This window comes from Coregonus lavaretus (genome assembly GCF_964263955.1).
Source record: "Coregonus lavaretus genome assembly, chromosome: 35".
NCBI lineage: Eukaryota > Metazoa > Chordata > Actinopteri > Salmoniformes > Salmonidae > Coregonus > Coregonus lavaretus.
Genome location: NC_140022.1, coordinates 4969123 through 4995266, shown reverse-complemented (window position 1 = coordinate 4995266; position 26144 = coordinate 4969123). Strand labels below are relative to the sequence as shown.

Genomic DNA, 26144 nt, shown 5'->3' with positions numbered 1-26144 from the left:
CTTATTGGACAAGTTCAGGTAGTCGCGCCCCGTTTCGGTCGGTTTGCTGTCAACTGAATACGACCCTGTGTAGTTTTGTAACACAGCAATAATGAACTTACGCAAGTTCTATATCGAAATGATTATGAGTATTCTGGTGTTCATACAAGCTGCAGGAACTACACCTTCAAGATAGTGAGGATCATTCTACAATTTGACATTTATACGGTAGGACAGGATCTGTTTATTATACCACTCCAAACAATGTCAAGGAATTCTGTCCTGTCTATGTCCACGTTTGAACTCTTTATTACAGCTCGCAGACCTATATAGCCTCCTGGAGCACCAGTAGCCACAGGTAATCCCATCTGAACATAGACTACTATTATTATCTAAATATGCAGGTATTTGTGTTTGATTTCTGAAGTAACACCACCAGTCCAGCAGAGATGACCCAGGTGCGAAGGTCGGTGGGAGAGGCGCTGTGGGGAATGTGTGCGGCCGACGCCATGTCCATGCCCGTGCACTGGTACTACAACATCGATGACATCAAGAGAGATTTTGGAGGATGGATCACCGGCTTCAACGCACCCAAGAACAAACACCCGTCCAGCATCCTCACCCTCTCCAACTCAGGTATGTTAACATCACCCTTTATTGAATTTGAAAATTAGGTGAGATGGTTATTGGTCATGAATTATGACATGGCATTCATTCTTCACCTGATGTTCCTCAAACTGTCAATAGGTACAGTCAAACATTTTGAGTTAGTCTTTAATCTTAATCTGTCTCTCCGGTCCATAGCAGGGAGTGGTCGCACTGCATGGTCCTCTGCCGATAACAGACCCCATGTTGTGGGGAACGTAAACCTCCATAACAAGCTCAAGTTCTGGAAGGCATCAGGCGGTTCGGTCCACTATCACCAAGGTACTCACTACTCACTTAATCTCACGAATGAATGTAACGAAATGAAAAAAGGAACAGTCTCTAACCTTGGTCTGTATATATCTTTAAAAGCGGTTCTGTAAGGAAAATAATTATTGACAATACACATCATCAATTAATCGTTTAAATATACCTCTATCTCTGTGCAGGTCTGCAGGCAGGTGAGAGCACCCTGAATGCCATCTGCTCCCTGAGGGTGGCACAGGCCCTGACAGGGGGGATGTTTGCCAGCGTGGCAGAGTCAGCGGCGAGGGGGGCGGTGCTAGCTGATTACATACACTTCATGACCACGCCAGGAACACATGGAGACACCTACGCAGAGTCCTTCCACAGAGCATTCTTCTCCGACTGGCAGGACCCCAGACCCACTTCTTCCAGCAAGGTAATACACACACACACACATGCATGCATACATACGATGTTACACACCTAACCAGACAGTGTCTCACAGTGTGTCTTGTCTATGTGTTCCAGGTGTTGTTTATGTCTTGTCTATGTGTTCCAGGTGTCATGTAATGTCTTGTCTATGTGTTCCAGGTGTCATGTCTTGTCTATGTGTTCCAGGTGTTATGTCATGTCTTGTCTATGTCTTGTCTATGTGTTCCAGGTGTTGTTTATGTCTTGTCTATGTGTTCCAGGTGTTGTTTATGTCTTGTCTATGTGTTCCAGGTGTTGTTTATGTCTTGTCTATGTGTTCCAGGTGTTGTTTATGTATTGTCTATCGTTCCAGGTGTCATGTCTTGTCTTTGTTCCAGGTGTTATGTCATGTCTTGTCTATGTCTTGTCTATGTGTTCCAGGTGTGGTCATGTCTTGTCTATGTGTTCCAGGTGTTGTCATGTCTTGTCTATGTGTTCCAGGTTTTGTCATGTCTTGTCTATGTGTTCCAGGTTTTGTCATGTCTTGTCTATGTGTTCCAGGTTTTGTCATGTCTTGTCTATGTGTTCCAGGTGTTGTCATGTCTTGTCTATGTGTTCCAGGTGTTGTTATGTCTTGTCTATGTGTTCCAGGTGTTGGAGTTTGCAGAGCAGCGCTACCAGCAGAAGATGAACGTGTCAGTCCCCGACAGCCAGCTAGACGCTATTGGCTGCATCCCCATGGCTATCCCCTTTGTCCTTCTTTCAGCCACAGCCAATGAAGACCAAGCTGCAAGTGTTGCACCCACCTCTTTTTGGAACATTTGAATAGGAGAATCTCAATTGCATTTCCTTCATCCCTTGTGTCTTCTCTCCTCGCCTCATCTCAAAACCCATTGGATGAGAAGGTCAGAGGGGAAGGACCTTTGACCTTCTCATCCAATGGGTTTTGAGAAGGAGGCGAGAAGAGAACACAAGAAATTGATTTTCCCAATGAAACTCACCCACTCTCTCTCCCCCTCTCTTTTACTGTCCTTTCTCTCCCAGGTGTCTGCAGCGGTAGAGTTTGTCCGGCTCACCCACCCCCACCCCAAGGTGGAGAAGTATGTGACGCTGTACGCCCGAGCCCTCCATGCCACTCTGAACGGGGCGTGTCTGAAGCAGCAAGCTGAGGCCGCCCTCAAGTCACCTGAGCTGGACGCATGGGACACCTGCAAGCCCTACATACAGAAAGCAGCCAGGTTTCCAGCCTCTTCTGCGGAGAGGCTCAAGGTTCACCAGAATGCTGTGGAAATGCTTGGCATGGCCTGCTACACCCGAGGTGTCTTTCTCTACTCATTGTCTACCTATCCACAGCAGTGTGATTTAGTTATGTTTAAGTATGTGATGCAAGTGTCCACTGAGTCTAATAGAAGTGTGTTTGTGTGTCCTTTATAGGTGCCCTCAGTAGTATGTTCTACCTAGCACACGAGTTTCACAGCGACCCTCATGGAGGGATCCTGGCAAACACCAACTGTGGCGGTAAGTTTGTTTGTTTGCATGTGGTGCCAATTAATCTGTTTTAAGGTGTGTGTGTTTTGGGAACTGTCAGTCTAAAGTGTGTATGTGTGTGTTGTCGTTCAGGAGAGAACTGCAACAGGGGTTCTGCGTTGGGGGCTCTGCTGGGGGCGAGGGCAGGGTACACGGGTGGATCTGTACCCCAGGAGTGGAAGGATGGACTGAGGAACGCACAGGAACCGATCCAGGAAATCCTAGAGAAGATGCTCTGAGACTGCCCCCTAATAGGACTGGAATCGCGCATCAGAGCACTGACACACACCTTACCTCCATTTGGTTGTTGTAACCCATAACATCTGTTTACATATCTGTTTGTTGATTTTCAGCCTTATATTGGCCGTGGTATTCACATGCTGGTCATTGAACGTACAAAAAGGTACCTTACAATGAAAAAGATTACTATGCTAAAATATTTATATTGTGTAAAAGTGCTTATTTTCCCAGTTTTGCTCTTAAGGCCTTCCAGGTTTGCCTTGGTTTACTCCCCAGCTGAAAGCTCAGCTATCTCTCTTGACCTTATGTCAGGTAACTGTTCTTAGCTGTGTCTCCATGCAAGACATTTCAGAGATCAGTTGGAGTTTACACACGAAAGGCGTCCGTATACATAGGTTCGGTTTGCTCCTATCAGAACTCGGCTAGGTGAAGTGAACGTCTGTGTTCGCATACTCCCTTAAAATACCTTCGCTTGAAAAGAGTGGCAATATTACAGTTGGTACCTCTTGAGACGCCATACCCAGTACACTTCCTCAAATTAGTCCAAATTAATCTAAGAGAAATCTGTAATTAATTGCGTTTTTGCTTAGTCGCGCAATTTTACATTAAGGTTTTTGGTGCAGTATTTCTCAAGTGAAAACATCTGCATGAAAACTAGTCGTCTCTCGTTGAATGACAACAAACACTTCATTGAATAATCCCTATTGTTGACCAATCACCGACGAAGGGGCGTAGACTTTGGCTACCGAACTTCGACAAGCCTCAAGAAAAAAGTGTGCGTTGAACAGCCGGGGAAAAAACCCTGCCGAACTCTGCCGAACATCAAAACAAACAAAAACGTCACAGAATTTCGTCATAATATATGCGCGACCTGTTTCTACTGGTTATACGGTAAGCTTTAAACTCATACGGAGTTTAAAAATAAAAAGTTAACCTTTTAAAGTACATTTGATCATATACATTGATTGCAGACAGTAGCCTGCAACATTTCTACATTCCTTGTCTTCCAAGTTATGCAAAGGGAAACGTTGTGGTTTGATTATGTCAGTTGAAGTGTGGTAACATATATTATACGTATATCTTATTTTCATTTGGATAGAAACTAGTGAAGTTATTTGACAGGTAATCTGCCCTGCCAAATTGTGTTTTAAAGTTGAATGAGGGGATTTATGCTGGTCGATTATGCGCACATACAACAGTATACACTGTTACAATCTATAATGATGTACTGTAATTAAGGTGTGAAAACATTCATTATCTAACATCTACAGTACATGCTGCTTTTCACGTGGATCGTGTTTAATTTGTATTTATTTTTTATCCTTCAGGCCCAATAAATGGTGTCTCATTACCAAATCTTACCACCTTGTCAACAACTGTTATTGTAGTGTCTTCATTATTACAGTGCCTTCAGAAAGTATTCACACCCCTTGACATTTTCCACATTTTGTGTTACAGCCTGAATTTAAAATGAGATTTTTTTCAGTCACTGACCGACTCACAATACCCTATAATGTGAAAGTGGAATTATGTTTTTAGAAAATTTTACAAATTAATAAAAAATGAAAAGCTGAAATGTATTGAGTCAATAAGTATTCAAACCCTTTCTTATGGTAAGTTTAAAGTTCAAGAGAAAATGTGCTTAATAAGTCACATAAAAAGTTGCATGGACTCTGTGTGCAATAATAATGTTAAACATGATTTTTGAATGACTACCTCATCTCTGTACCCCACACATACAATTATCTGTAAGGTCCTTCAGTCAAGCAGTGAATTTCAATCACAGATTAAACCACAAAGACCAGGGAGGTTTTCCAATGCCTCGCAAAGAAGGGCACCTATTGGTAGATGGGTAAAAAAATAAAAATAAAACAGACATTGAATATCCCTTTGAGCATGGTGAAGTTATTAACTAACCTTTGGATGGTGTATCAATACAAAGATACAGGTGTCCTTCCTAACTCAGTTGCCAGAGAGGAAGGAAACCGCTCAGGTATTTCACCATGAGGTCAATGTTGACTCTAAAACAGTTACAAAGTTTAATGGCTGTGATTAGAGAAAACTGAGGATGGATCAACAACATTGTAATTACTCCACAATACATTTTAGTCATTTAGCAGACACTCTTATCCAGAGCGACTAACAGTTAGTGAGTGCATACATTTTTCATACTGGCCCCCTGTGGGAATCAAACCCACAACCCTGGCGTTGCAAGCACCAAGCTCTACCAACTGAGCTATAGGAGGGACCAATACTAACCTAAATCACAGTGAAAAGAAGGAAGCCTCTACAGAATACAAATATTTCAAAACATGCATCCTGTTGGCAACAAGTAATACTGCAAAAAATGTGGGAAAGGAATTAACTTTTTGTCCTGGATACAAAGTGTTATGTTTGGGGCAAATCCAATACAGCACATTACTGTTCTACAGCTGCACCATCGAGAGCATGCTGACTGGTTGCATCACCACCTGGTATGGCAACTGCTCGGCCTCCGACCGCAAGGCACTACAGAGGGTAGTGCATACGGCCCAGTATATCAGTAGGGCCAAGCTTCCTGCCATCCAGGACCTCTATACCAGGCGGTGTCAGAGGAAGGCCCTAAAAATGGTCAAAGACTCCAGCCACCCTAGTCATAGACTGTTCTCTCTGCTACCGTACGGAAAGTGGTATCAGAGTGCCAAGTCAAGTTCCAAAAGGCTTCTTAACAGTTTCTATCCCCAAGCCATAAGACTGCTGAACAGCTAATCAAATGGCTACCTGGACTATTTGCATTGTTCGTAATTGTTAAGGACTGGGGAGTTTTTTTTGCATAAAAAAGAAATGGAATGGAGCTAAGCACAGGCAAAATCCTAGAGGAAACCTGGTTCAGTCTGCTTTCCACCAGACACTGGGAGATTAATTCACCTTTCAGCAGGACAATAGCTTAAAACACAAGGACAAATCTACACTGGAGTTGCTTACCAAGAAGACAGTGAATGTTCTTGAGTGGCCAAGTTACAGATTTGAATAAAATCTTCTTGAAAATCTATGGCAAGACCTGAAAATGGTTGTCTAGCAATGATCAACAACCAATTTGACGGAACTTGAAGAAATGTAAAAAGAATAATGGACAATTGTTGCACAATCACAGTGTGGAAGCTCTTAGAGACTTACCCAGAAAGACTCACAGCTGTAATCGCTGCCAAAGGTGTTCTACAAAGTATTGACTCAGGAGTGTGAATACTTATGTAAATTATATATTTCTGTATTTCATTTTAATAATATGCCATTTAGCAGACGCTTTTATCCAAAGCGACTTACAGTCATGCGTGCATACATTTTTTTTTTTTTTTTTTGTGTGTATGGGTGGTCCTGGGGATCGAACCCACTACCTTGGCGTTACAAGCGCCGTGCTCTACCAGCTGAGCTACAGAGGACCAATACATACCATTTTCAAATCATTTGCAAAAATTTCAATAACATGTTTTCACTTTGTCATTATGGGGTATTGTGTGTAGACGGGGACATTTTATCAATTTTGAAATCAGGCTGTAACACAACGAACTGTGGAATAAGTCAAGGGGTACAAATACTTTCTGAAGGCACTGTAACTCCCTCAGTGACAGTTCTGTCTTCCCTCCCTCAATGTAAAGTGTTAGTTCTATAGTGGCAATAGACTACATTAATATTGATGTTGACAGTTATTTTAAGAAGCTGCATTGAGGATATGTGGCCTCTCAGAGCCATTATAGCTTTCTGCACTGTAAACTATACTGCCTTACCAAGCATGCTTTATCATGTGGACAAATAGCCTGCCTCCACTGTGTTGTTATACAACAGCACCTCCTGTTGGTGTGATATTAGTAATGTATCCTTGGCTCCAGTCCAGTCGCTGTATTTCACAATGTTAGTCTCTGAGCCAACTGCCCTGTGGGTTTACCCTGATACATGTTCTGTCAGGGAGGGGAGAGAGAAACTGACATGCTGTGTGTGTGTGTTTGTGGGGTATGTGTTTGTGAGGACTGAACTTGGGTCGAGCCCTGAGAGCTCAGTAATGGAGTCGTCTACGACCACGGAGGCTCTGAAAGTGAAGCTCAGCCACCTTATCCTGCTGTCCCTCTGTATCCCAGCCTGCACTGGGCTCCCTGGAGGTGAGTCTCAGATCTGAGTATGTCAATGACCTTGGTGGTGCTCCGTTCAGCCCTGTACCTTTCAAATAAGCTGCTGGCTATTCAATGCTCTGCTTGACTTCCTGTCTGTCTGTCTTTCTGTCAGTCTGACTGTACTTGCGTACAGAGACTATTTACAGCCTCGTCTGTGCAGTAATGGCAACTTTTCAACCACCCATGGTCTTCATTGGGCTTCTTCCTTTTCCTATTATTTGTACTCTGTTCCTGTGGAAGTTTGTTGGGTGTCTATCAATTTACAGTCTATGTAGTGTGAACAGTAATGTCCCGTCCTGACAGCTCCAGTGTTCCTGAGCAGACAGGAGGCCAGTGGGTTGCTCCATCATCAGCGCTCGCGGCGTGCTAACAGCCTGCTGGAGGAGCTGAGACTGGGTGACCTGGAGAGAGAGTGTCTGGAGGAGCAATGTGACTATGAGGAGGCACGGGAGATCTTCACCCTCCCCGAACACTTGGTGAGTGAAAACTGAATGATCAGATGGAATCTGAGGAAGCAGGTTCTCCATATTTGTCCCAGAACAGTAGAATCTTTTGAAATAGCCCTCTCTCTCGTTTTATGCAGGAGGAGTTCTGGAAGAGCTACTCAGGTAGGCTAACGTCAGGGGACTCAATGCTACACTCAAGTTGAACTTACATTTGGCCAAATCTACATATATTTCTCATTTCTCATTATAATGGTTATAATAATAATCTAGTCTCTATCTGTAGCGGTGGATCAGTGTGAATCTGGCCCCTGCTTGAATGGGGCTACCTGTGTAGGTCAGGTGAACACCTACATCTGTATATGTCTCCCTGGGTTTGAAGGACGGAACTGTGGCCAAGGTAGGTACAACACACCTGTATCTGTTTGTCAAATCACTGAAATTGGCTCTTGGATCTTCTTCAATAATGGTTTCCATTTCTCTTGTCTCTTGGTTCCTGTCTGTCTCTGTCTCTACTTCCACAGCCTTCAGGAATTCTTATGATGGCTGTCTGTATAGAAATGGGGGATGTGAGCACTTCTGTACAGAGTTTCCAGACCTTTCTCACTGTTGTCACTGTGCCCCTGGGTACAGACTGGGCAATGACAGCAGTAGCTGCATACCCAAAGGTCTGTATCACACTGGGCCAAACCCTAACAACTACAACTTCCAACAGCCATGTGCTTCTTGAGGCCATCTCCATACAAGCTGCATCTTCTCCTTTTGTAGTCCTTCTCTTGCCTGTATTCTCTCTTTATCCTCAACTCCTAACCTCTCACCCTCACCCTCATTCTCTCTCTCTCTCTCTCTCTCTCTCTCTCTCTCTCTCTCTCTCTCTCTCTCTCTCTCTCTCTCTCTCTCTCTCTCTCTTCTCTCTCTCTCTCTCTCTCTCTCTCTCTCTCTCTCTCTCTCTCTCTCTCTCTCTCTCTCTCTCTCTCTCTCTCTCTCTCTCTCTCTCTCTCTCGCTCTCTCTCCTCTTAGTTCCGTTCCCCTGCGGAAGAATTGTGAAAACGTTCAGGCCCGGGCCCCGAATTGTGAAAGGCACTGTGTGTCCTAAGGGAGAGTGCCCATGGCAGGTATAGCATTGCACTGTAGTTATAGACTGACCAACACGTGGCTAGATCCAGAACTATGTCTGTCTCACACTATCCTCTCCCTCTGTCACTGCAGGTTATGCTGCAGTACATGAATGAATATAAATGTGGGGGGATCCTCTTGGCTCCACAATGGATCCTTACTGCTGCCCACTGTGTGTGGCACACGACTGCCTCCCATTGGCAAGTCACAGTGGGTGAGTGGGCAAATAGTATTACAGTGTTCTCTTAAACCCTCCCAGTATCTCAGCTGCCACAAAACCCAATGCTATCTATCACCTCTGAGTGTCCACTGTCCACTGATCCTGACTTCCTCCCCCTTCAAGGTGAACACAACCGTGCGAAGAAGGAGGGCACGGAGCAGGTTCGGCGGGTGACAAGGATGCTGATCCACCCCCAATACAACCACACCTCCACGGACCGGGACCTGTCTCTGCTCTACCTCAAGAGGGAAGTAGTGCTAGGACCCTTTGCGGTGCCTGTGTGCCTGCCCGCCTTGGACGGCTCCTTCGGGCGCACGCTGGGGACCGTGCGCACCTCCGTGGTGAGTGGCTGGGGCCGCCTGGCTCAGTCGGGACCCCCGTCCACTCTGCTCCAGAGGCTGGAGGTTCCTCGGGTCCCCCTACAGGAGTGTCGCACCACAGGCCTCAATGTGACCAGGAACATGCTGTGTGCTGGGTTCAGGGGCGGGAAAAAGGATGCGTGCCAGGGGGACAGCGGAGGCCCGCTGGTCACCCGCTACAAGAACACCTGGTTTCTGACGGGCGTGGTGAGCTGGGGTAAAGGGTGCGCCCAAGAGGACGTCTACGGAATCTATACCCGTGTCGCTAACTTCCTGGACTGGATCAATCAGACCATGGCGACCGGCTGAGTTGGGGTGTCCATTTAAAAACACCCCTCCAAAAAACACTAACAGACCTCCTCAGAGGTTGATGCTGGATAATAGTCCAAGACATAATCCTGCACCAAACTAGAATCTGGATTAATATATAAACTATGAATATAATGATGACAGTTTCTTAGATAAACCAATGGTAAACTAAAATATCTATTTTATTTGATCCAAGTATTAATGTCTGTGTTTGATGAAAATTACAGTTGCTACAGAATAAATAAATAGTTATTTGAAAATAAAGTGTTTTCCTAACTGATAAGAAACATGACACAATTAAGCGGGCATGTAGCCATGAGATCAGGGATGAAAAAGTGAAAGAGTGGGAGGGGCTGTGAAAGGGGGAGGAATAACCTCCGTAGGGTCAGTGACAGACAGGGGAAGGTAAGCATGTTTTAGGGGAGGGTTAGGGCCCAAATCAGGATTTTGTCCAGACTTTGAACCTGTGGACTGAGAGGAACAGAGAGCGACAGTGTGGTTAGATATTCTGAGGGTAGTCATCATGTGGTTTCATGTTCTCTGTCTTACACTAAGTATTTGCTGCTGTCATCCCGCCTCAGGTAAGTTAACTTACCCCTACGTATGTGTGTGTGTGTGTATGTGTGTGTGTAGTGTGTGTAATAATGTGTTAATTTATGTACAATACATATCTACCTCTCTGTCGTCTTCCTGTTTGCTTGTGCATGTGCATGCAGTTTGTGCAAATGCGTGTCTGTGTCTGTGTGTGTGTCTGTCTATCTGTGTGTGTCTGTGTGTTTGTGCATATGTGTCTTTGTGTGTGTGTGTGTGTGTACAACTCCCCTCTCCTCCGGTCTTGCAGTGTTCTTGGGGCGGGATCAGGCCCATGGCCTCCTCATCCGGCCTAAGCGTGCCAACTCCGGCTGGTTCGAGGAACTCAAAAGGGGGGACCTGGAGCGAGAGTGCCTTGAGGAGAAGTGTTCCAAAGAGGAGGCGCGGGAAGTGTTTGAGCACAAACAGGCCACGGTCAGTGCCTGGTTGATCCACAATCTGATCATGAACAGACCATAGTCTGCATGATAGGCAAAAATATCAATAATGAGTATGAACATGATTCCTACCTGATATCCTCAGTGAATTGTCCCCATTCTCTCTCCTTAGGAGGAGTTCTGGAAAAACTACAATGGTGAGCTTCTGTACAGTGTGTCATTTCATTCTCACTACTGAAAGCTACAGTCACAAATACCCAGACACCACCACTATCTTTTAATCTTTTAACGTCTTTGTTGATCATGAGATCCCAAATGTACACAAATGGTTTCATACTTACAGTTCAAGACAGCTGCCAATCTGACCCCTGCCAGAACAATGGAAGCTGCTCTAGCATATCAGGATCTTCTTACACCTGCCTGTGCCTGCCAGGCTTCAGTGGACGGAACTGCGAGCTAGGTAAGAGTTCTTGATGGGAGAAGTTTCTGTGGAAACTTTAGTTTCTAAGGTTTCTTTTTCCCATTTACGTACATAAACCCATTCTTTATGTCAGCATTCAAGGCCATTCCTGACTCCTGCTTACATGAGAACGGGGGGTGTGAGCACTTCTGCGAGGAAGAGGGGGGCCGACGCAACTGTTCATGTGCGGACGGCTACTTCCTGGGAACTGATGGACAGTGTTGCCTGACACAAGGTTAGCAGTCACAGCCACAGGCCATGTGACAATGTCAACTTTGTATGACCAATTGTATTGTCATCATGTATGATGTTATCTGTGGATGCGTCCCAAATGGCACCCTATGTCCTATACACTGAGTGTACAAAACATTAGGAACACTTTCCTAATATTGAGTTGCAACCCCTTTTGCCTTCAGAACAGCCTCAATTAGTTGGGGCATGGACTCTACAAGGTGTCGAAAGCGTTCGACAGGGATGCTGGCCCATGTTGACTCCAATGCTTCCCACAGTTGTGTCAAGTTGATTCTTTGTCCTTTGGGTAGTGGACCGTTCTTGATACACACGGGAAACTGTTGAGCGTGAAAAACCCAGCAGCGCTGTAGTTCTTGAGACACTCAAACCGGTGCGCCTGGCACCTACTACCATACCCTGTTCAAAAGGCACTTAAATATTTTCTCTTGCCCATTCACCCTCTGAATGGCACACATACACAACCTATGTCTCAACTGGCTCAAGGCTTATAAATCCTTCTTTAACCGGTCTCCTTCCTTTCAGCTACACGGATTGAAGTAGATTTAACAAGTGACATCAATAAGGGATCATAACTTTCACCTGGATTCACCTGGTCAGTCTATGTCATGGAAAGAGCAATTGTTCCTAATGTTTTGTACACTCAATGCATAGTGTAGTACTTTAAAAAAAAGTAGTGCACTATATAGGGAGATAGGGTGCTATTTGGTATGTACCCTGTGGTTGTAGAATATGCAGTGCATTCGGAAAGTACTCAGACCCCTTGACTTTTTCCACATTTTGTTACGTTACAGCCTTTTCCATCAATCTACACACAATACCCCATAATGACAAACCAAAAACAGGTTTTTAGAAATGTTTGCTAGTTTATTTTAAAAAAACGGACATCACATTTACAAGTATTCAGATCCTTTACTCAGTAATTTGTTGAAGCACCCTTGGCAGCTATTACAGCCTCGAGTCTTCAGGGGTATGACGCTACAAGCTTGGCACACCTGTATTTTGGGGGTTTCTACCATTCTTTTCTGCCGATCACATCAAGCTCTGTCAGGTTGGATGGGGAGCGTTGGTTGCTGTACAGCTATTTTCAGGTCTCTCCAGAGATGTTCGATCGGATTCAAGTCCAGGCTCTGGCTGGGCCACTCAAGAACATTCAGAGACTTGTCCCGAAGCCACTCCTGCATTGTCTTGGCTGTGTGCTTAGGGTCATTGTCCGGTTAGAAGGTGAACCTTCGACCCAGTCTGATATCCTGAGCGCTCTGGAGCAGGTTTTCATCAAGGATCTCTCTCTGTACTTTGCTCCGTTCATCTTTGCTTCTCCCATCTCCACAGAGGAACTATTGAGCTCTGTCAGAGTGAACATCGGGTTCTTGTTCACCTCCCTGACCAAGGCCATTCCCCCCCGATTGCTCAGTTTGGCCGGGTGGCCAGCTCTAGGAAGAGTCTTGGTGATTCCAAACTTCTTCCATTTAAGAATGATGGAGGCCACTGTGTTCTTGGGGACCTTCAATGCTGCAGACATTTTTTCATCCCTTCCCAAGATCTGTGCCTCTACACAATCCTGTCTCGGAGCTGTACGGACAATTCCTTCGACCTTATGGCTTGGTTTTTGCTCTGACATGCACTGTCAACTGTGGGACCTTATATAGACAGGTGTGTGCCTTTCCAAATCATGTCCAATCAATTGAAGTTACCACAGGTGGACTCCAATCAAGTTGTAGAAACATCTCAAGGATGATCAATGGAAACAGGATGCACCTGAGCTCAATTTCGAGCCTCATAGCAAAGGATTTGAATACTTACGTAAATAAGGTATTTCAGTTTTTTATTTGTAATACATTTGCAAAAACTTCTAAAAAACAGGTTTTGCTTTGTCATTATGGGGTATTGTGTGTAGATTGCTGTGTTTTTTAAATTTATTTAATCTATTTTAGAATAAGGCTGTAACGTAACAAAATGTTGAAAAAGTCAAAGGGTCTGAATACTTTTCAAAGGCACTGTATGACCACTGGTCTCTCGTTGCTCCAGAAACAATGGCCTGTGGGAAGGTTCCTGTCCTGAAGGGCAGCGCCTCTGAGAAGGGAGACGGCCCGTTGGACCTCCGTTCACGTATCGTGGGGGGAACAGAGTGCCCTAAGGGTCACTGCCCCTGGCAGGTACTGAATGAACCAGTGACCTGAGCTCAGAGACAAAGCGGCGGACATGTTTATGTATCTGATGTAGAGGTGAAGTCCCTTTGTCCACGGTGTGTGTTTCTACAGGTGTTGTTAGTGAGAAATGGGAAGGGCTTCTGTGGAGGAGTCATCTACAAACCCACCTGGATCCTCACTGCCTCTCACTGCTTGGAGAATATCAAGGCCCAGCACCTGAAGGTGGTGGCAGGTATGGACTGTATTTCTTTATAAAGAGTAAACACACCTGTTGTGTGTTGAAGTCTGAGTTGTTTCAAAGATCTTGACAACCTTTTATGCATGTACCCAGGTGAACACGACACAGAAATAGAGGAGGGTACAGAACAGACCATAGATGTAGCAGAGATCATCATGCACAAGAGCTACGTGTCAGACACGGCGGACAGCGACATCGCCCTGCTACGTCTGAAGACGGCCATCACCATCACGCCTTTCGCCGTGCCCATCTGCCTGCCCACCCGCTCGATGGCGGAGCGTGAGCTCTGGGCCATCAACCTCCACACAGTGAGTGGGTGGGGCCGGCGCAGCGAGAACGGCCCTACGTCGCGTGTCCTCCGGCGGCTGGAGGTGCCACGTATACGTACCCAGGACTGCGTTGAGATGAGCGGTGTCACGCTAACGGCTAACATGTTCTGTGCCGGCTACATCGAGGGCAGGCAGGACTCCTGTAAGGGGGACAGCGGCGGACCACTGGTCACCCGCTACAGAGACACCACATTCCTGTTGGGTATCGTCAGCTGGGGAAAGGGGTGCGCCCGTCCGGGGAACTATGGGATTTACACCCGCGTGTCCAACTACCTGGACTGGATCCACAGCTACACGGCAGAGCAGCCGACAGCGCAGCCGACAACGCAGACGCAGAACACCACGGCCAATCCAAATGCAGTCTTATAAGTGTCACAGAACAGGAGCAGAGCTGAGCCCAGTACCTTATTGGGTTAAACTTGTAGTATATCTCTGAAACCATGTTTGGCTTTCTGATTATAGTATATATATTTATTATGTTTCTCGTGCTTTGACTACACTTTCTAAAGTTTTTCTGTATGTTTGTTGATTTTATGATTTGATTTCCCTCTGATAAAAAAAAAGAATAACTCTTGATTGATGCCAAAGTAAACTGACCCTTCTGCTGTGTCATGATAACCATTAAGGCAAACTGACTCTTACGTAAGTTGGTGTTCAATTACAATGCATTTGCCATCTGTCGTGAACATTTTTACACAGGGACACTCAAAGTCAATCTTAAATGTAGCATTGTTTATTGCCAGCGTGCTGGAGAGTTTCCAACAAACTTAATGCACCATAGTGAACGTCTGTCAGAAGCTCTAATGGGGCAGTCCCGTTAGTTCTCTTATATACTGCAGACGAGTCATATTTGCATGATTTAGCTTATTCATAATTAATTCAGCCTTAACATTTGCTTCATTCATGTGACCGACCAATACTGGGTCATGCATGTGACAGACCAATACCTCACGAGGCTTCTTCTCTAAGCTGAGACCTTGAACCTTGAGCTATCAAAACAAGGTTCTGGGCGTACTGCCAAATTGCAGATACTGATAGTGAGGGTTCGTTCAATCAGTCACGGTTATTAGAAAAGCACAAACATAGAACACAGAAATGTATAAAATAGAAAAGCACCAACATAAAATGTTCCATCACACATCTTAAAACAAAGCTGCTTGCATTCTGCTCAGACCCGGCAGGCTATTTTTGTGTGTTATAAGAAAGGGATAGTCCATTGGCTAGCAGGCCAAAATGTCCATATATTTGTCCGCTTTGGGGTGGCAAAATTAAATGATGATTTTCATTAAGGTCCATATCTTTGGGTTACATTTTGGTATGATAGCCACATATCGGAGGTAGCTAAATGTGGCTATCACTGCATTATATGTTATGACCCCTATGCAGTTAGTTGGGCCAACAGGATTGAGGGTATGAAATGTAATGTTGTATTATCAGGGAACAATCTCCTCAAACTAAGGCAATTTGCTAAGTTATTAACTTCATGATACAACACATTAAGGGTTGAAACAATAAGAATGGTAATGACATCTCTATGGGCCCACCTTGGGGGTCAAAGGTCCTACATGTATGCATTTTGGGGTATATCAAGCCAGAATGGACAGTACTGGGATGTGATCTGTTATCACATGGTACCATAGATGATACCCTAGATTATAACTAAATTCACACAGAACAAGGAGACCAATTGGGGCAGTTGTTTAGCTATATAGAGTCATCATAGATTTGGTCTATAATCAGTCCCAGCAGCCTATTTTCAAAATGGCAGCCATTCATTTAAATGGGGAGGAACTGCATTGATTTTGCATGGACATAACTGAATAAATAATTGGTGCAATAATGGCTTAAAATGTGTGTTACAATGAGGACACCTCAAAATGATGGCCCAAGTATGTCAGTTATATGTATTTAGCTAAATATGACAAAAAAGCTGTCAGAATTGCTGAGTGAAATGTTGATATGAAATGCAATACGATTATGTAAATTGTGTTAAAATGAAGAAATGTGATGTGAAACCTTCCCCATATATTGAACCCTAAATGATATCCCATACAAATGTATTACGTCCAGCAAACAGGTACAGGCAACCCTTTTTGGCAAAATGCCTTCATAATGAGTGTGTAGCACATGGGGATGTGTGAAACATAGTCCTCAGCCTGAAGTGTCCTCACAAGAGCCATCAAATAGCTAGCTTTTCAGGTGGGGCTGACTGGTAAGACGCTTTAGGAGGGCGGTCGAGTGTGCTAGGCAGAGGTCCAAAGTTCACACCAGGTGTGGGCTGAATCGGGAGGATGTGGTACTCACTAAGCAAGCAGCGTGACGTCCTTTACAAGTGCACCACCGAACTTTACATAAAGCTTGTAAAATTCTAAACAATGATGCCTAGCTATTAGTGATTTAGCATAGTGTACACATTTACCCAAATGGCTGCCAATCAGCTCCAATTGGTTTTAATTGGATTGGTCTGTCATTGACAGGTGTAATATGCCTAATCATAATAAAAAATATATTATAGTTATGCTGATAACACAACCAAATTAGGCAGGGTTGCAAAATGAATAATCTTTGTAAAATATTAGCAAAATTGTTCCAAAAATTTGCAAAAAACACTTCATATAATTGGTTCTGGTTATCATTTGCATCCCTAATTTCTGTATTTTATTTTCAAACAATTAAAAATGGATTTATACAATTCCTAAAGGGTTCTTTCACTGGTTTGTAGTGATTATAATGATTTACAATATTATGCCATATTGTTAAATGTCAAATCTATGTCTTGAATCCTGACATTCCAACATAACATTCTAACAAACTGCCTGGTGATGAGGCTGGTTAAGTATTAAAGCCTTTATAGATGGTGTCTAGTTACACTATTTATGGAGAAAAATGATATTGTAGTATAAGGCCATCTGAAATATGTATTGGTTAGTGGCTACTGAGGGTTGTTGAGGGCATCAGCAAACCAATTGCTTAAAGGCTGGATTTTTTCTAATCACCAATTGCATAATTTCTATTACATTTTTCAACTAGCAACTGAACTAATGGCTACAAAATGATTAGGTAACATATTTCATGAAATAACTTGTAAGGTTAGAGAGCATAATTTCAAAATCATGATGGTCAGTGACAGAAGAGATTATAATCACAAATGTTAATTTTTTGAGATAATTTGTGTTTACCTAAATCTTCATGTTAACTTGCTGGAACAACTCAACAAATGGCAGATCACACCTTTAATTTTAGCATGCTGAGTATTGCTATACAACAGACTATTACAGGTAGCAACAATAAAACCAATATGCTACCAGATTTAGATCTCTTGGACTTAGATCTCTTGAACTCCCAGTTTGACCAATTTCCCTAAAACAAATATGTAGATCTGCTATTTGTAACATTGTTGTTTCAATGATGAGCCAGTCTAGGTAAATTATTAGATCAAATGGCAAACATTAACCAAATCCCGTGTTTTTTAAGATGAGATCCACTCAATAGAATGTTCCATTATTGTTTCATATAGTCATTTTCAATGACCATGTGAACATTTCAACTTGTCTCAACATTCCTTTATCAGCCTGCGAACATTCTATTGCTTAAACTCCCATACAACAAGATATCTAAAGGTGTGGAAAACATAGAAAGCTACTTTTTGGGAGAGAGGCTATCATATATCAATTTGATCAGGGGCTTGTGGGGAACAATTTAATACTATCAAACCTTTGCCACCCCAAAGTGGATTTTTTTTCCCCGCTGGCCCATGGACTAGGACAGGCATTGAAGCAAGCAAGCAATTCTATAAAGTTGTGTCACGATCGTTGGAGGAAGTGGACCAATGCGCAGCGTGATGAGTGAACATACTTTTAATTGATTCACCACACGAAACAAAACGATACGTGAAGTCCTAGGTAACAGACACAAACCATACACGGAACAAGATCCCACAAAACACTGTGGAAAACAGGCTGCCTAAGTATGGTTCCCAATCAGAGACAACAAGCAACAGCTGACACTCGTTGCCTCTGATTGAGAACCACCCCGGCCAACACAGAAACACATGAGCTAGATAAAGAACCTAGAACACAAATACATAGAAACTACACACCCTGGCTCAACATAACAGAGTCCCAGAGCCAGGGCGTGACAAGTTGGTTGAATCCTTTGTAGCCTAGCTACTTTCTCCTGTTGTGCATCAGTTGGTCTATTTACACTGGAGGTACTTTTGGACCCTCCAACAAGCGATAGGCCCTAGCTACATCATTCAATGATGCATATTATGAAATAACATACACTGTTTGTTCAGTTCTAATGAATGAGACTGAGACGTTCAGAGTTCCACTTAAAATGTGAACGATTATGATATTGCAAAGGATAGTGAAATTCATTATAACAGGTAAATATAGGGTTCAAACATCATATTTAAGATACACTGCATGGCCAAAAGTATTTGGACAGCTGCTCGTCGAACATCTAATTCAAAAACTATTGCCACAAAGTTGGAAGCACAGAATCGTCTAGAATGTCAATGTATGTTGTAGCGTTAAGATTTCCCTTCACTGGAACCATAAAAAACAGCCCCATACCATTATTCCTCCTCCACCAAACTTTACAGTTGGCACCTAACTTTACAGTTGGCACTATGCATTGGGGCAATTAGCGTTCTCCTGGCATCTGCCAAACCCAGATTCGTCCGTGGGACTGCCAGATGGTGAAGTGTGATTCATCACTCCAGAGAACGCATTTCCACTGCTCCAGAGTTCAATGGCGGCAAGCTTTACATCACTCCAGCCGACGGTTGGCATTGTGCATGGTGATCTTAGGCTTTTGTGCGTCTGCTCGGCCATTTCATGAAGCTCCCGACTAACAGTTATTGTGCTGATGTTGCTTCCAGAGGCAGTTTGGAACTCGGTAGTGAGTGTTGCAGCCGAGGACAGACATTTTTTAAGCGCTATGTGCTTCAGCACTCGGTGGTTATGTTCTGTGAACTTGTATGGCCTACCACTTCCCGGCTGAGCCGTTCTTGCTCCTAGAAGTTTCCACTACACAATAACAGCACTTACAGTTGACCAGGTCAGCTCTAGCAGAGCAGAAATCTGAAGAACTGACTTGTTGGAAAGGTGGCATCCTATGATGGTGCCACCTTATAAATCACTGAGCTCTTCGGTATGGGCCATTCTACTGCCAATGTTTTTGTCTATGGAGATTGCATGGCTGTGTGCTCGATTTTATACACCTGTGTTGGTGAACACATAATTAGGAGAGGGAGTACAAACCAACAACGCTAGACAGAGAGGAATTTGCTTAAGCAAAAGGCAGTTTATTAAACACAGAGATATCTTGTACTGTTAGGCTACATGCATGGGATCCTGCTAATTAACATGCATGGACCCAATCAATTGCCTCTTATGGAGACAGTTGAGAAGGATGATTAAACAGAGTTTACAGCATTACTTTATACAATGTAACATAAAGGAAGGGGTCCTTCTTCTAGTCCCTTGATTGGTTCCCGAGGCGTAGGAGGCGGGTCTGCTCTGTCCAGAGCAGATGCCCCATTGGTGCACGGCAGAGTCCTCTGCCCTTGGCACCCGACCAGTAGACAGGGGAGTTGAGAATGAGTGTGCCTGCAAATGAAATGTTTGTGTGTGTCCAGGGAACTCGTGAGAAGCAACTGGTGGGGGCCTTGGGCCTGAGGTGTGGGTGTTGTCCAGTTATCGTACTCCTGTAAGATTAGGCCATCTGGTGCTCTGTTCTTTGTTCGCTACTAAAATGTTATGCACAGACAACTAACACACTGTTAGTATCAGACACATGACACAGAACATTTATTGAAAACAAGCTCCTAACACAATTTGTCTTGCACAACCTCTTGCACAACATATTACTCAGATCAATCTATAACATTTTATATTTACTACGACACCTGTCAGCAATTTGAAGGTGCGTCCACATAATTTTGGCCATGTAGTGTAATACATAGGCCTAATCCTCTGATTCAGCTCCGGTCACCATCACCCAGCTGTGGCAACTGTTTCTAGAGCAGTGGGAGTGAGCTGTTGGAGTGAGTGAGTCATATGAGCAGGCAACGTTTAAAAGCTGTCAATGTACCTCAAATCTCTTCAGTTTTGGGTGATTCAGGTCAGACACGATGCTGCTGAAAACATTTTGCGGACTTTGGTCCATTTCAACTGTCATTTCTGCCGCTGGTAAGTTTGTTTCGCAAACATATCTTTTGAATCTAGCATTACAGTTAGTTAAATTAGAAAGTATTTTATTTTTAAGATGGAGAGGTGACAAATTTCATTTGTCTTTCTTTTATGGCTTGTCAATTTAATGCTGAAGTCTTCTTGGAGAGGGATGATGCGCACGTGGTGCTTGACAGATCCAGGCGCGCCAACAGCGGCTACTTCGAGGAGATTAAACAGGGCAACCTCGAGCGCGAGTGTGTCGAGGAAATTTGTGACTATGAAGAGGCTCGGGAAGTTTTCGAGGACGACGGCCGAACGGTGCAATTTTGTAGTAATTTCAGTTGGGAAAATATTTGCAATTACTTTGATTGAAGGACTATTTTAATTAAATGTAATGAAATCTTTAGCAATACATAGGAACATGTGAGAATTCCAGAGATAACTCTTAAAACTGACTATGTATGGTTTGTTTCCACAGAAAAGTTTTTGGTTGACATACACTGGTAAGTCGGATTTTTGTATTGTGGACTGTACACAAATAGTTCCAACCAGCCTACAAGATATGATAGAGTATTGCTTTCAAATGGGCTTTCAGTCATTTTCATAAAATGCTAATGATATTGTTGTTTAAAATCCAATATGGTGCTACAATGTCTGTTATCACATTATTTGCACAAGATATGTCCAGCATGTCAAATAGCAAATGTCATAACCTTTACCCTATCGATCGCTCTAAGGTCGTGACCCCTGCCTGGTCAACCCATGCAAAAACAACGGAACTTGTGTTTACATAGACAACTCTTACACATGTCAGTGTCCTGAAGGCTATGAAGGAAAATACTGTCAGACAGGTAGGAAGAGAATTCCTAGCTGCCATTTTTATACCAATAGGTTACGCCAGTGTTTTTTAATCCTGGTCCTGGGGACCCAAAGGGGTGCACATTTCGTTTTTTGCCCTAGCATTGCACACCTGATTCCACTAATCAAATGTTAGATGATGAGTTGATTAGTGGAATCAGGTGTGCAGTGCTAGGGCGAAGACCAAAATGTGTACCCCTTTGGGTTCCCAGGACCAGGATAAAAAAACACTGGTTTTCACAATAGTTTTATACCAATAGATGATTGTAATTACACAGCAAAAAGAGCACTGTAATGTGAAGTGTTGCCCACATTTGCTAGTGAGCTGATATTATACGTTGACCCCATTCTGCTTATCCTACTTGCCTTTCCCCTATCTCCCAACATAGTATTTGAGGCCACCCTGAAATGCCTCTACCTTAACGGGGAGTGCGAGCACTTCTGTGACGATTCTGGGCCAAGACGCAAGTGTTCCTGTGCTCCTGGTTACGCCCTGGGAGAGAATGGAACAAATTGTGTCGCCCAAGGTACTAACTGTAACTGACCGTAGATGAGCCCAGATGTTTTGTTAAAGACTGGAAATCCCTGTTTCTTACAAACAGACTGTAATATTTACAATACCAAAAGGAGCCAACATGTGTATGATGTTAATGTATGAATCGAGTTAGAAACAGCAGCTCACATGTCTGTCTGTCCATTATCAGTTCAGTATCCGTGTGGTAAAATCCCAAGCTCGGACGCTCAGATGGGCCAGGCACAAGTCAGGATAGTCGGTGGGAACCACTGTCCGAAAGGAGCCTGTCCATGGCAGGTAACGCATCAACACCTGGCTGTGGAGCACAACGGCTCCATCCACCTCATTCACATTTGATTAGCCAATACTACGCTTCTAGACATTTAGCAGACACTCTTATCCAGAGTGACTTAGAGTAGTGAGTGCATTGTTTGTGCTTGTCCCCCATGGAAATCGATCCCATAACCCTGGCGCCATGCTCTACCAATTGAGCCACACAGGGCATTATGATACAGTAACTTAACTACAGTCATTCCCATACAACCACTGTCCTTGAATGCAAGTCAAAGGGTGTAATATTAACTTGGTTAGTATCTATTACCACCTTTTCCATAAGGCATTATATAATTCCACAGTATTATTTTGGTTTATGTGCAATGAGATGTGATGGATAAGAGTGGCCAATTTGTCTTTGTGATGGGACTGGTGGTTGCAGGTCCTGTTGAAGCATAAAGGCTCTAGTCTGTGTGGTGGGGTCATAGTTCATCCTGACTGGGTCATCACTGCTGCCCACTGTGTCCTGGATAGAGACAACAAGGACCTAATGGTGGTCGCAGGTAGGTTACGGTGTGGGTGTGGGTGTGTGCCTTTCATAGAGTTTCTAGAAACATATAGTGAGGACATTGTGCATTGTTTGTGTCCCTATGTCACATAAGAAAACATTGCCCTAATGAACAACACTGTTTCCAGGGGAACACAACATTGAGTTAGACGAGGGCACCGAGCAGAGGATCCCCGTTGCCAGAGCCATACCCTACAACCTGTACGACCCGGCAACAGGTGACAGTGACATCGCCCTGCTGCGTCTGAGCGAGCCTGTAACTCTGGGCCCTAACGCTGTACCCGTCTGCCTGCCTCAGCAACACTTCGCCAAGAGTGAGCTTGCGGCCGTCCGCTTCCACACCCTCAGCGGCTGGGGGAGGCACACCAACGGGGGCAACGATCCCCAACCCGGCACCAAGCCAGCCCCCTCCTCGCCCTTCCTCCGCAGGCTAGCCACACCCATCCTGCCCAACTCCGAGTGCACCCTCAAGAGCGGCTTCAACTTCACCCAGAACATGCTGTGTGCCGGCTACTTGGTGGGGAACCAGGAGGCCTGTAGGGGGGACGATGGGAGCCCCCTGGTCACTTACTATGGGGCCACCCACTTCCTGATGGGCGTGGTGGCCTGGGGGAAGGGCTGCCCCAAACAGGGTTACTATGGCGTCTACACTAACGTAGCCAACTACCTGGACTGGGCTGAGGAGGTGATGAATGCTCCTCCAGTCAGTGCCCCGGTGCCTTCAGTCAGTGCCCCGGTGATGCCATTCCTGCTAGAGATGGCATTAGATGAGGTTCAGATTCAGCAGGCTACGGAGAAGTTAGTGCCACCACCTCCCATTGAATATGAGTAGCGAATATGGCTAACTCCCATTAGATTTGTCACCAGTCACCACACAACACCAAACGTCACTACAGTGATTCTAATGCTAGGTGTTGTCACATCACATCAATAAAGATTTTCATATTAGATGGAAGCTACAGTATATCATGCTACTGGTATAGCATATCGTCCTGTTTCATCGCTTTGTAAACAGACATCTTTTCACTCTGCTATTCTTTTCATTTGACTCTTAATGTAAAGTGTAAGTTTCATGACTCAAGTGGTGATTCAGATGACCTGATGCCATACAGAATGTTTGACCTGATGCCATACAGAATGTTTGACCTGATGCCATACAGAATGTTTGACCTGATGCCATACAGAATGTTTGACCTGATGCCATACGGTATGTTTGACCTGATGCCATACAGAATGTTTGACCTGATGCCATACAGTATGTTTGACCTGATGCCATACAGAATGTTTGACCTGATGCTATACGGTATGTTTGACCTGATACCATACAGTATGTTTGACCTGATGCCATACAGTATGTTTGACCTGATGCCATATATTATATTTGACCTGATGCCATACAGTATGTTTGACCTGATGCCATACAGAATGTTTGACCTGATGCCATACAGAATGTTTGACCTGATGCCATACAGAATGTTTGACCTGATGCCATACAGTATGTTTGACCTGATGCCATACAGTATATTTGACCTGATGCCATACAGTATGTTTGACCTGATGCCATACAGAATGTTTGACCTGATGCCATACAGAATGTTTGACCTGATGCCATACAGTATGTTTGACCTGATGCCATACAGAATGTTTGACCTGATTCCATACAGTATGTTTGACCTGATGCCATACAGAATGTTTGCTTCCCAAGACGTACATTTACTTCCAAAGATTCCTCTCTGATATCTGAAGAATAAATATTACTTGCTGACAAACTAAATAATTGGCTCATTTGTGTTGCTTTTGTGTGTGAATTAATGAAAAGTCCAAATGTATCCATAGCCACACTTCAGCAATAGCTTATCTACATGGTTGTTTTTTCTCTGAAATGCATATTATCTGAATCAAACGCATTTCTTTAGATTTGCCATTTAAGGCTCTCACCACAACACAGCAGTGTTGACCATTGGAATAGATGTCACAGATCCTTTAGTGTCAATATTAGCTCAGTGATTTGGACCTCAGAACACTGATCACATGATCACTGGGGACTTTCTGCCCCTTCCTGAGAGCTGTTCTGATTGGCTCAAATAAGGGCTGTTTGTCATGCTGAAGAGTACAGAGCAAAATGGTGGAGTAGACACGGCCTTGCGTCTCTGAGTGGCGAAGACTGGATTTGAAGTGAGTCCTCCCTTTCTCTTTCTCTCTCTCCACCCTTTCTCTCTCAAACATCCCTCTTTTTTTACCCTCTCCATTGTCCTCCCCCTTTCTCTCCCTCTTCCCCCCCACACACACACATTCCCCCTCTCCCTCTCCCTTCAGCATGTTCTCTCCCTGTTTCTCAGGTCATTGCCCTCCCTCTCCGCCTGCTCTCTCCAGAGTTTTGCTCCACAGAGCAGCCAGGAGTAGAGAGGCGCCTCACCCAGAGATTCGGCCATGTTTTGGCTCTCCCAGACCTGTTTCTTTCTCCTGCTGCTGCACGGCGTGGCCTCCGAGGGTACGTTCAAACACCCCACCATATCAAACGGTTGACAAATGGTTATATAGAGAGAAAGTGAGGGAAACTCTGGGGTTTAGTCAGTGTCAGTGATTGGGGTCAGTGTGTGAGTACAGGTGAGGGCAAGTGACTGGGATGTTATGGTGTCTGTATCTCTACTTGCTTTGATGATTGTGATGACTGTGTGTTAAGATGACAACAGCCTAATTGATGATCAAGGTGAGAAAGATGATGATGGTGATGATGATAATGATGATGGTGATGATGATAGTGATGATGATGATAGTGATGATGATGATAATGATGATAGTGATGGTGATGATGATGATGATGGTGATGATGATGGCAGTGGTGATGATGATAGTGATGATGATGATGATGGTGATAATGATAATGGTGATGATGATGGTGCTGATGATGATGATAATGGTGATGATGGTGATGATGATGTGATGGTGATGATGGTGATGATGATGGTGATGATGATGGTGATGATGATGATGATGATGATGATGATGATGATCACAACAACGTCCTGCTGCCACTGATGATTATTTTTCCCTGTGTCCCCAGTCTTCCTGAACAGTGACGATGCTAGCCAGATTCTGAACCGGCGGCGGCGGGCCAACAGCCCATTTGAGGAGTGGCGGCAGGGAGACATGGAGAGAGAGTGTATCGAGGAACGCTGTGACATAGAGGAGGCTAGGGAGATCTTTGAGGATGACAAACTGACTGTAAATTCCCTTTCTCCATCTTGGTTTCTCTCTATCTATCTCTCTTTAAACCAGAAACACTTACATGTCTGTTTGCGTCATATTCACATAAATCACATTCCTGTTTAGTCACTCACTCACTTTGCACTCATTCACACCACCTTTACACGCTCATGATTCCAACCCGAAATTCCTGTGTGTTTGGAATCATGACCTTTCTGGTTTGAATTTGTGACGGTTGTGTTTCTTTTTACCTCTTTCCCTCAGACTGAATTCTGGAACAAATATTACGGTAAGGCCCAGGAGTCTGTTGAGGCTAAGGGTTGGCGCAAGAGGCTGGGGTTGGGATCACATGGGGTTTGCTGATTAGCGCTGGGTTGGAGTCAGGTTGGGGTCAGATTGGGGTCAACCTAGTCAGTTCAGGAAGTGAAGTGAAGGACTCACGACCACACACCAAAATAATGGGCCATTTTCAATTCATGAATTTATTGTTTGCAGTGTGTTTGGTGTTGCT

General features: G+C 44.2%; 3 protein-coding genes across 3 annotated transcripts in view; all 3 read left to right on the top strand.

Annotated features, from left to right (window-relative positions):
• Positions 1-51: 51 nt before the first annotated feature.
• On the top strand, positions 52-4409 carry LOC311109625 (uncharacterized protein). The gene is made up of 8 exons (XM_084152564.1): positions 52-207; positions 407-615; positions 784-906; positions 1074-1306; positions 1933-2070; positions 2326-2599; positions 2716-2799; positions 2902-4409. The coding sequence occupies exons 2-8, from the start codon at positions 429-431 to the stop codon at positions 3045-3047; spliced, it is 1185 nt and encodes a 394-aa protein (XP_084008690.1). The 5' UTR covers positions 52-207; positions 407-428; the 3' UTR covers positions 3048-4409.
• A 2594-nt stretch (positions 4410-7003) lies between these two features.
• LOC311109533 (uncharacterized protein) lies at positions 7004-16728 on the top strand. Its single transcript, XM_084152457.1, has 16 exons — positions 7004-7181; positions 7497-7669; positions 7777-7801; positions 7923-8036; positions 8161-8304; positions 8657-8751; positions 8846-8966; positions 9096-9637; positions 10119-10221; positions 10482-10645; positions 10781-10805; positions 10952-11068; positions 11163-11303; positions 13346-13473; positions 13579-13699; positions 13799-16728. The coding sequence occupies exons 1-16, from the start codon at positions 7085-7087 to the stop codon at positions 14401-14403; spliced, it is 2715 nt and encodes a 904-aa protein (XP_084008583.1). The 5' UTR covers positions 7004-7084; the 3' UTR covers positions 14404-16728.
• A 3369-nt stretch (positions 16729-20097) lies between these two features.
• The window catches only part of LOC311109532 (uncharacterized protein), an 11750-nt gene continuing 5703 nt past the window's right edge, over positions 20098-26144 (top strand). The window contains exons 1-12 of the mRNA XM_084152456.1: positions 20098-20231; positions 20368-20531; positions 20692-20716; positions 20951-21064; positions 21461-21598; positions 21776-21882; positions 22301-22421; positions 22555-23257; positions 23509-24133; positions 24830-24917; positions 25491-25651; positions 25898-25922. Of these exons, the coding sequence (XP_084008582.1) occupies positions 20174-20231; positions 20368-20531; positions 20692-20716; positions 20951-21064; positions 21461-21598; positions 21776-21882; positions 22301-22421; positions 22555-23257; positions 23509-24133; positions 24830-24917; positions 25491-25651; positions 25898-25922 (2329 nt within the window). The 5' untranslated portion in view covers positions 20098-20173. The remainder of the gene's footprint in view (positions 20232-20367; positions 20532-20691; positions 20717-20950; positions 21065-21460; positions 21599-21775; positions 21883-22300; positions 22422-22554; positions 23258-23508; positions 24134-24829; positions 24918-25490; positions 25652-25897; positions 25923-26144) is intronic.